General features: G+C 38.4%; 1 protein-coding gene across 1 annotated transcript; it reads left to right on the forward strand.

The window, feature by feature from the left end:
* The first annotated feature begins 8,597 nt into the window (after positions 1 to 8,597).
* Positions 8,598 to 9,545, forward strand: LOC104875021 (olfactory receptor 1). The gene has a single exon (XM_010642392.1). It carries the CDS (start codon positions 8,598 to 8,600, stop codon positions 9,543 to 9,545), a length of 948 nt encoding a protein of 315 aa, XP_010640694.1.
* The last annotated feature ends 1,487 nt before the right edge of the window (positions 9,546 to 11,032 follow it).

An 11,032-nucleotide genomic window follows, 5' to 3' on the forward strand; every position in this document is an offset into this window, starting at 1 on the left:
GCACTGTGGCTCTCCGCTTTCTCAAGTGTGAAATGGGAGTCACAACATGTACTTCACATGATTATTCTGAGGATTCAATGACTTAAGCTACCGAATTATTGAGTGGATGTGAATTCCACTGGGCTTTGAACGGAAGCAGTTACCCTATTTCTAGGTTTGTGCTGTCTCTCTACTAAGCGCCATAGCAAGGATTCACCCTTCCTACCTCCCAAAGTACCCACTGCATCCCTCCCGCCCAATGCTATGGCCTTTGTGCCTCTGCACCTCCTGCTCATGAAGGAACTCCTGAAAAGCTTAGAAGTATAGAAGCTACTGTGTGTTCCCCTACTCGGGCAGAAGCGCAATTAATCTCTTGGGCCCCCAAACTCTTCAGTAGATTTTGATGTAACAGCCAGCAGACACTAATTGATAAGTTTTGCTATGTTCTCCAGCTCCACAGGACCTCAGGAGACACTGATCCAGCAACTATTTCCACAGGGAAAGCCAGGACCAGGCTTGGGACTAAAGTCCTTATAATTCCACAGGCAGAAGCCTCTAATCAGGTCCCTAATGAGAGTTCGAGATCAATCCACCTACAAGGGTTGAGGGAAGACTGGTGATTGGAGGATTGTCCTATGCATGCCTGCTAATAAGGCCAGAGGGAAGGGAATCCCAAGAAAGACTTACTTTCTTTTTAGTCCTTAGTCAGAAAGAGCCTGGGACCTTAGAGAGTGGTTTTAGCAAGACTCATGAGGCAGGTTGTGAGAGGAGGGACGATGTTTTCAAAAGGAGGCAGCCTGGGTGTGAGGCACTACCTGCAGACACCAGCCTCCTGCTCCTTCCCTTCTCATCTGGATATTAGTCTGCATTCTCTTCCCTCCACCATGCCCCACAACTCTGCTGTTCTCCCATTTTTCTTCCTGTCTGAGCCTCTTTGTTTTTAAATTCCATATTAACAAATGCATCTACTTCATAATTTTCAATGCCTATATATTTTTATAACTGCTCAATGATTTCTTTAAAGAACCTCATATCTTACCCATTGATAGTTTCTAGTTTTCCACTATCTTTTTGTAGCTATTTCCTACAATGAAATTGAATCTATATAAAAACAAAAACCCTACAAACTAACAATGCATTGGTCCATTCAGATAAGTTCACTGTTGAATTCTACAAAAGCACCAGAGAAGTTAGAACTTCTTATTTAATATTCTCCCTAAGATTTTTCTCTGTGAGACCGGGACTTGCTACGTACTTCAGACTGGTCTTGAACTTACACTACATAGTCAACTCTGGCCTGAATTTATGGCAATCCTGATGCCTCCGCCTCCTAGTGCTAAGATTACAAGTGTGTACCACCATCCCTGAATCCACCCTACGATTGTTAATGAAATTGAAAGAGAAGAAGTACTCCCAAAGTCATTTCTGGAAGTCACCATTACCCTGATTCCAAAACAGGACAAAGATTTAACCGAAATAGAGAAATACAGACCAATCTCATGAATATAGATGTAAAACTCCTCAAGAAGATTCTGGCACTGTGAATAAAGGAATGTATAGAGGTTGGGATGGAAACAAAAGCACTAGAATGAGTTTACTCTTTTTTTTTCTTTATTAAATTTATTGGTACATATTAGGTATACAATACAGTTACATTCCTCATTGGGATCTTGTACCTATACATGACTTATCAGGTTCTTATTTTTCTCCATTCCCCAGTCCTCCCCTCAGCCCCTCCACCCTTCCCTGTTTACAAAGACATTATTTCCATGTTCTTCCTTTTCACATATTTTTTCTTTTCCCTTTTTCCCTTTCTGCTACTCCTCCTACTTCCTCTACTCTAGAGTGTCATCCAGAAGATTATACACCCTGACCAAGTCTGATTTATCCCTGGGATGAAAGGATGGTTCAACATACATAAATCAATAAATGTAATACACTATACTAACAGAATCAAGTACAATAACTATATGATCATCTCAATACATGCATAAAAATCATTCAACAAAATTCAACACCCATTTATGATAAAAACCCTACAGAAAATTGTAATAGATGGTCTTTATCTCAACTTGATTAAGTCTATCTATGAAAAGCCAACAGCCAACATCATACTGAATGGTCAAAAACTGAAACCCTTCACACTAAAATCAGGAACAAGACAAGGATGTCCACTGTCACCACTCCTGTTCCATTTAGTTCTGGAAACATTGGCCACAGCAATTAGACATGAGAAAGAAATAAAAGCAATAAAGATAGGAAAGAAAAAAATGAAACTGTCATTATTTGCTGATGATATGATATTCTACGTAGAAGACCAAAAAACTCTGCCAAAAGGCTTCTAGACTTGATTGACAGATTCTGTAGAGTAGCTGGATACAAGGTAAATACTAAAAAATCAATAGCCTTCTTCTACACAAATAACAGACTTACTGAGAATGAAATTAGGGAAACAATACTTTCACAATAGCATCCCAAAAAATGAGTTTCCTCTTTTTTGGCATTGAAAATAGCACTTTTAGGAAACAAATAGCATTTCTGCACACTAATAAGGAACCCACTAAAGAAAAAATAATATTCACAATATTCACCAAGAAAAATTAAATATTTAGGAATTGATCTAACTAAAGTAGTTAAAGATCTCTACTATGGAACTTAGTTTACCCTGAGAAAGTAAATCAAAGAGGACATTAGAAAGTGGAAGATATCCCCTGTTCCTGGACAAGCAGGAAAAATATAGTTAAAATGGACATATTGCCAAAATTGATATCCAGATTTAATACAATCTCAATCAAAATCCAAACAGTACTCTTCACAGAACTGGAGAAAACAATCCCAAAATTCATATGGAACAAGAAAAGACCCAGAATAGCAAAACAGTCCTGGCTAGCAAAAGCATGAGGAGATAATATGAGGTACTGGCAGTGTGATGTAGCACTAAGATACTCTATATGGGTTAGCTCTTCACATGAACATGCTCTGTAAGGGATGCCATGTAAGGTTTACTTACTGTAGCACAGTACCATGATGCCTGTCTGACACCTGAGATGGCTAAAAAATGACTCGTAGGTAGGTGGCATGTACAGCACAGATGTGGTGCACAAAGGAGTTATGCAAACCTCTACCAGAATGGTGCCAACTGGCACAAGATTTCATCACGCTACTCCAAGCAACCCAGAATTTAAAATTCATGAATTATTTATCTCTGGGCTTTCCACTTAATATTTTCACACTGTGGTTGACTCCAGGTAATTGAAACCATGGAAAGCCAAAGCAGAGACAAGCAGGGACTACCATAAATTTAAGATTTACATTTTTTTTACATTTAAAAAACTGCACAACTATGATAAAAGAATTAAAAGATTTTAAATTAAATAGGGATACCATTTTCGTGGACTAAAAGACTCAAAATTGTTAAGGTGTAATTGTTCTAAAACTTATCTTGAGAGTCAATAAAATTCAAAGCATAATTCCAATTAGAAATTTTGTGTACAGTTGATGATTTGCTATAAAATGTATGTGAGAGGCATAAATCTAAAAATTAAAATTTATTTGGAAGAACAAAGTAAGAATATTAGCATTCTTTGGTTTCTAGTCTTACTATTATGTGACAACAATCAGAAAAATGTGATACTAGAAAAAAGATAGACTATTCCTAAGAATTGAGAGTATAGAATATCACAGTGTCCAGAAATGGATCCTTTGATATATAATACGTAGATTTTTTTTTTTTGTACCAGGAATCAAATTCAGGACCTTGCACTTTCTGGGCAAGTACGGCACCGCTGAGCTATATCCCAGTCGCATACAGTGATTTTCAATGCAAGTACAAAGGCAATTCAGTGGAATATAGGCTTACCAAAAAAATGGTACTGAGAAAATCAATTTATATATGCAAAAAAGAACATGAATTCATCCTTGTCACTCTCTAAAGTAATTAACTCAAATGGATTATAAACCTTAATATTCATATGGGTGCAGAGAAGAGTGCTTATGACTTATTTCTTTTTGGAGTCAGAGAAGTCTCCGAGTGAAACTCAAGTGTCATGAGAAGGACTAAAGAGAGAGGTGTCAAGTTGCATCTATTAAAGCCGGGTGAGGCCTGTGCAGAACAAGTTTTTGTTGCCCTGTCTGAAATGAGGGAGGAGGCTGAAAGAAGCTACAAGGATGGTTCAAAAGTGCACTTCTTGAAGGATGTCCTCTTCTGCCATGAGATGTAACAACAGTTTTGGTGAACTGGATGTTGAGCCTACAACCCAGACAGCTTTTTGGTTTCTGTGTAAATCAATACACATTTTCAGAGACATCATTCTACCTGGAGTTATTGATGCCGCCTACCATGGGAATGGTGTGTTTCTCTGGAGCAAGGAGGACAGCATCTGAAACCTTGTCGAATTCTTTGAGTATTATCTAATATTTCCATGTCCAAAAATAAATGTTAAGAAATCAATAAAACACAGTAAATACAAGACCAGTGAGAATAAAAATTTTGAAGAATTAAAATTTATATTATATTATTTATATTATATCACTAGGTAAAGAAACTCATTCAGCTGATGATTGCCATATACAAGAGGAATCTGGAGTGGGTAGTAGAAAAAGGAACATCAGTATTGCTTTGTGATCTGTTGCAGGGACAGGAAGAGCATGGCATTAGCAGGGGTTCATCTTTTCTCTTATTCCTCTCCTCCCCGTCTCTGGGCACATCTAGAATGTTAGATCACAGAAGGCTGATCCTCATTAGCAGCATTGTTCATCTTTGCTAAAGGCCATTTACAGGAAACTGTGCCGTACTGTGAGACTGCCACCTGGGATCTTTCCAAAGCACACGTCTTTCATGGTGATACACTGCTTCAAGACCACTGATGACATCTTGTGTAAACGTTAATACTCTTCAGATATTGTAAATCATTCAGTCCATTCCCTGATTTCATTAAAGGTTTTCCAGCCATCCTTCTTCACTCCCCAAAAGTAGGTTCCAGCCCCAAAGGACTCCTGTCCATTCCCTACAGCGACAATTAAGCATCCATCCCTGAGCTGCTGTGCATCCCCTCTTTTCCCCAAATATACTCAGGTATACTCAGCAGCTCTAATAGGTCACTGCCGCAGGACTAGGAGTGAAGTTGTCCTAGTGTGGTCCTGGGTAATTACTTTGTCTTTAATTAGTTATTGCAGGAGTTGAACTCCTCCGGGATGCCAGTTCCCTTAAGGCCAGTGATGTGTACAATGAAAGTCATGTAGTGTAGAAACTGATGATGGTTGTAGAGGCTGTGACTTCGCATGCCCATACTGAGTAAATAGAATTGAATCTCAGATCAGGCTTCAGAGTAACTCTGGGGCACCCTAGGTGAGTTGAGGGACAATGAATATCTAACATTTAATGTTCTTCTAACCTGAAGGATGTGTTTTTCCAGATTGTGTGATTTTTCTTCAGGATAGTGATTTAGGCATGATAATTTTTCTGTTCTAAACCTATCTGCCTCTTGGACCTTGCTAATACTTAACAAGTATTTTATTTAATATTTGTCAGTTATAATTGTTAATGATAGCATTAATGAATATCATTGAGCAAAATATTCTCAAAAAATTACTGTATATCACTTCAATATAATGGCAGCTATGTGAGCTAGGAAGGCTTTTACTTGGTTGCTCTTAAGCCATGTTTTCTTTATAATCACCTAAGAAAAGTTTGGACAGGCTGCCTATCAGAAATTTTGATTACAAAATCTGCAATGACTGGATGGTATGTAATGTAAAGACAATGTATATGTCCTTGTTACTCCAGGTCAGTTCACTTACCACAGCTTTGACCTTGTATGGGTGCTAAGTGAGCATGTAAAGTATTCATTATGGAATCAAAATCTGTGGTTTGCAAGGACGTCAAACTTTAGAAGCACTGCCCTATGTGATTCTAACATGGACTCCAGGCTGAGAACTTCCTTTGTGGGGGCTCAGGGTGGGTGCAAGTTTGTTGTACCATCGGTTCCACCATCTGCCAGTGATGTCCCTGGCTATGATTCTTAGTCACTCTTAGCCCCAGAGACACGGTCTCCTTGATTAAAAGAGAATAACAATTCTAAGAAACCAGGTATGGTTATCAGTAGACATTTTCCCACTGAAATGCTAGCAGACAATGTCCTAGTATAAACACTGTTTAGTGGAGTTGAATTAAACATCAATATCAGGCTGACAAAGCAAGCGTTGCACTCAGTTATGCATTTTTGTGAAGGAGCTTTTCCCGTATCACTTAATGCTCCTCTTCAGATTAGAGACAGAAGTCAGAAACATACATATAGCAAAACAACGCGTATTTCTATATAGACTGGGTGAAATAAGGAGACAGAGACTGAGAAAGTTAAGAAACTGAATGATCTGTGAACATGTACAATACTAATAAAAATTTAAAAAAGAAATTAGTTCTGGTTCCCATGGAGACTGAGAAGAATGAAATCCTCAGAGAATATGAACCCATACATCATGAAGTGCTCACGTTGTTATCTGGAATCTAAAGGTAGTTTAGAGCAAAAGCCTTTTTTCTTCAGGAGATGGCAGTGTTTTCTGTTAGGAACTTCAGTTGATTGTACACAGCTCACCACATAATGAAAGGTAATATGCTTAACTCAAAGACTACTATCTTAAAGGTTAATCACGTTACAAAACATCTAGACTAAACATCTGGAGTAAAGCTAGGTTCTAAGGCCCAGTCATGTTGACACATAAAATGTATCATGATAAAGGATATTAATATTGCAGGAAGAATTCAAATGAGGGGTTAAGGGTAGTGATTTTTTATTTTTCTTTGTCATTTCTAAAATTTCCTTCATTTTTATTTTCCACACACCAATATCAGTTATGTCAAGTGGAATTAAGCATAAAGATGCTCAAAGAAACTCATTTTGATTAATAAAATGCATAGTATATCTGAGGTACCATAATATTTTCCATGTTTGCAAAATTATATCCAAGAAATTTGTAAGAGTAGCAAATTTTGGAGTTAAACAGTTAAAGCTGGTGAGTTATTGCGCTCTGAGGAATTAATGGTAGTAGTAACTCTTACACCTCTTTTTTGTTTTTTAACCAGGGATCGAACTCATGACCTTGCACTTGTGAGGCATGGGAGGTGCCACTGAGCTAAATCCCTGGCAATGGTAGTAGTTACTCCAAGCTGATAGAGTTGTGGTGTCTTTAAAGGTAGGGGAATGTAAGACTCAGTCTGGAGGACAGGCAATAAATATTAATAAAATATTGGCTAAATCCAGGGACCAAGGCAGGTGATAGCCTTGCTTCAGTCAGGAAGGCAGATATGCTTTTCCTGCATGGAATTTTTAATCTGATGAGAAGTCAGCTACAAATAATGATCAGGGGCACTGACTGCAACACAGTGAGTATAGGGCACCCATAGCAGCAGGTCTCTCCTGGAGTGGAGAGACATGGAAGTTTCAGCATAAAAACTACCTTCAGGATAAGTGGGGGCAAGCAAGGTGAAGAGGTAGGAGAGTTAAGAGAGTCCTAGGCAGGAAGAACTGCAAGCATGAAAGGCTTTTTAAATTGAGCATTGCTGGAAAAGGGGATGTAAGAGACACTGTGTAAGAGACAACTGAGGTTGTGGAGGCTGGAATGGATCAAACAATGAAATATCCTTTATGTCCTCAGAATTTTGTTTATGTCTTAGGATCAGTGACAATCTGCCAAATTATTAAATTATTTGAAACATGAAAAAAAGCTGTTGGGGGTGAAAAGTATTTTAAAACATACAAGTAGGGTGGTAAAAGGGTTTGTTTCAATATTCGCAGTGAGTCAATTTTGTGTAAGATAGTGTTGGGCTAGGGATGAAGACTGAAAGAATTAGAGAAAGAAGATGAAGTGTGGAATCTAAAACCTTGCTTTGGATGTGGATGGTGAGAGAAATGAATGAAGGAAATAAAACTTTCATATTCTTTATTTTAGCCTGGATTCCTTTTGCTAAATAAGAGTAAGTGGAGGACGATGGGTTGGAAGAGGAAGAGACTTAAGTAGTAAGTTTCACTTGGCAGCTGTTGTACTTAGAAGCTTTAATGATCCATGCAAGCGAAGATAATCATTGAACCTTAAAATACAGAGCCATGCAGGTTAGAAAAATGTCCACACACAAGTTGTGAGTGATACTTGAAGCCATCAGAATACAAGAGGCTTTCCTCAAAAATGTAATTAGAAGATAGTGTTGAGGTAAATCCCTGAGAAACATCAACATGAGAGAAATTGTAAGACCAAGACTCAAATGTAGTCACTGAGGATGACCCTCCCAGCCAGCATGAAAGATCAATATATTTTATATCTCAGAAACAAGTAGATAAGAGAAGATAAGAGCCATCCACATCCAATGTAGCAAGGCTTTAGATTCAGCACTGAATTTTCTTTCTCTTCATGTTTCTTCTTTCACGTTAAAAAGAAATGAAAAAATCATATATGGTTTTGAAAATTGTAGACATTTGTGATAGATTATAAAGTATTCTAGTGGGAGCTAAATAAATAATTTTGCTGGGAACTTAACAGGATGTGTATTACAGATAAATGTTGATTTTTATTTGAACTGAAGGGACCCTATTATGCTCTCTTAAAGATACTGGACACGACCAGTGATGGAAAGAAACCAAACCATCCTTTCAGAGTTCCTCCTGCTGGGTTTGCCCATCCAGCCAGAGCACCAGTACCTGTTCTATGCCCTGTTCCTTGCCATGTACCTCAGCACCGTCCTGGGAAACCTCACCATCATCATCCTCATTCAAGTGGACTCCTATCTCCACACTCCCATGTATTTTTTTCTCAGAAACTTGTCCTTCTCTGACCTCTGCTTTTCATCTGTGACCGTTCCCAAGCTGTTGCAAACCATGCAGAGCCAAATTCCATCCATCCCATATGCAGGCTGCCTGGCCCAAATGTATTTCTTCCTGTTTTTTGGAGACCTGGCGAGTTTCCTGCTTGTGGCCATGGCCTATGACCGCTATGTGGCCATCTGCTCCCCCCTGCACTACACCAGCATCATGAGCCCCAAGCTCTGTGTGTGTCTGGTGGTGCTGTCCTGGGTGCTGACCATGTTCCATGCTCTGTTGCACACCCTGCTCACAGCCAGATTGTCTTTCTGTGGAGACAATGTGATTCCCCACTTTTTCTGTGACTTGTCCGCCCTGCTGAAGCTGGCCTGCTCTGACACTCATGTTAACGAATTAGTGATATTCGTCATGGGAGGGCTAGTTGTTATCATCCCATTCCTACTCATCATCATGTCCTATGCCCACATTTTTTCCTCCATCCTCAAGGTCCCTTCTGCTCAAGGTATCCGTAAGGCTTTCTCTACGTGTGGCTCTCACCTCTCTGTGGTGTCACTGTTCTATGGGACAATTATAGGCCTGTACTTGTGTCCATCAGCTAATAATTCCACTGTGAAGGAGACAGTGATGTCTGTGATGTACACGGTGGTGACTCCCATGCTGAACCCCTTCATCTACAGCCTGAGGAACAGAGACATGAAGGGAGCCCTGGGAAGAGTTTTTCATAAGAAGAAAATGCTCCTCTGTTTTTCACGATGACACCTGGATTTTACATAATATTATTCAATAATTATATTGATATTTGTATTGAAATATTATTTCAGATTTCCTCCCTCACTATGGAAGCATCTGTTAACAAGCATGCTCTATTGCTGGGGATTTAGCTCAGTGGATCTGCCTCGCAAGTGCAAGGTCCCCAGTTTGATCCCTCGTTAAAAAAAAAAAAAGCAAAACAGCATACTATATATAACTGTTCAATATAGAAAAAGTAGAAATTTACCTGATTTACCTGAGTAATTTAACCAGGGAATGGGGTATTGGTGACCTGATTATGCCATCCTCTTTGTCTTGTCTGGTGATCCTGGCCAAAAAAAAAAAATGGAAGAGGTACTATTTTATGGGATCTCTATTTCTTGTGCTCTGAAATAAAAGTATCCTATGACCTTATTTTATCAAGTAGTCTTCTTTATATGTGATATCATTTTGAGATAGTGCTTTGTAGTCTCAGTCTATTCTCAATAAAACCAAACTTCTTATCCTCCCACCCTGCTTCTAAATCTCCTATGTATGCCCTTCTGCAGGAATTGTCATATTACTATATCATAAATCTCTTCCCCAGTTTTTTCATGTCTATGTAATATTTTCTGACTTGATTGATTCTTAGTGGATTTTTATAACCCTTTTACTACAATACCATATTTTTCCAAGGAATTGCTTAATAGCCAGGAGTTTTCATTGTTTTTTCTAGTCATGAGGAAAAAAAGCTAGAGGCTGTTTTTAAGGATACCTCTCCTCTTTTTGTATTTTGGACTTCACAATGTAACTTTATACCTGTGCTTTTTTCTATCATGGTAACAGTTCCATGGAAGTAGGGAAGATACTGTGCAGTTTTACAGGCTCCAAGTGAAGTTCAAGAACTTCCCACATCACACAGTGTCAACTCTCGATGGCAGAGAATCTGATTCTACAGTTCTTTCAATTTCCTCCTACTGCAGAGAGGAGAGCAGCCATTCCCTTAGAAAACATTGTAACAGACACAAAATTAAAGTCCCAAACATATAAAGAATTCCTATAGTCTGATAAAAGTAAAATCAACAACTGATTAGAAAAACACACAAGTAATATTAACATAAAACTAATAGACAATATGAAAAGATGTTTAGTTTGAATACTAACAAGGACAGATAGAATTGAAAAACAATTGGAGGAAAGGGATGAGGAGCTGAAGGAGACAGAGAGAGGAGATGAGGAAAAAAGACGAGCAAGATGTCATACTCATATGTACCAACTCTGCACAATTAATGCATTGATCATATATCCAAACATATATTAATAAAATATTTAGAAAGAAAAACATTATAGAGTATCATATCATCAACAAATAATGACAGTTTCACCTCTTCCTTTCCTATCTTTATTGCTTTAATTTCTTTCTCATTTCTAATTGCTGTGGCTAATGTTTCCAGAACTATAAAGAACAGGAGTGGTGATAGTGGACATCCTTGTCTTGTTCTTGATTTTAGCAT

The sequence above is a fragment of the Fukomys damarensis genome, unplaced genomic scaffold, assembly GCF_012274545.1.
Source record: "Fukomys damarensis isolate Sample0158 unplaced genomic scaffold, DMR_v1.0_HiC HiC_scaffold_13, whole genome shotgun sequence".
NCBI classification, from domain to species: Eukaryota; Metazoa; Chordata; class Mammalia; order Rodentia; family Bathyergidae; genus Fukomys; species Fukomys damarensis.

Coding starts and splice junctions, on each gene's coding strand:
- LOC104875021 (XM_010642392.1), top strand. CDS start 8,598: ATGGAAAGAAACCAAACCATCCTTTCAGAGTTCCTCCTGCTGGGTTTG.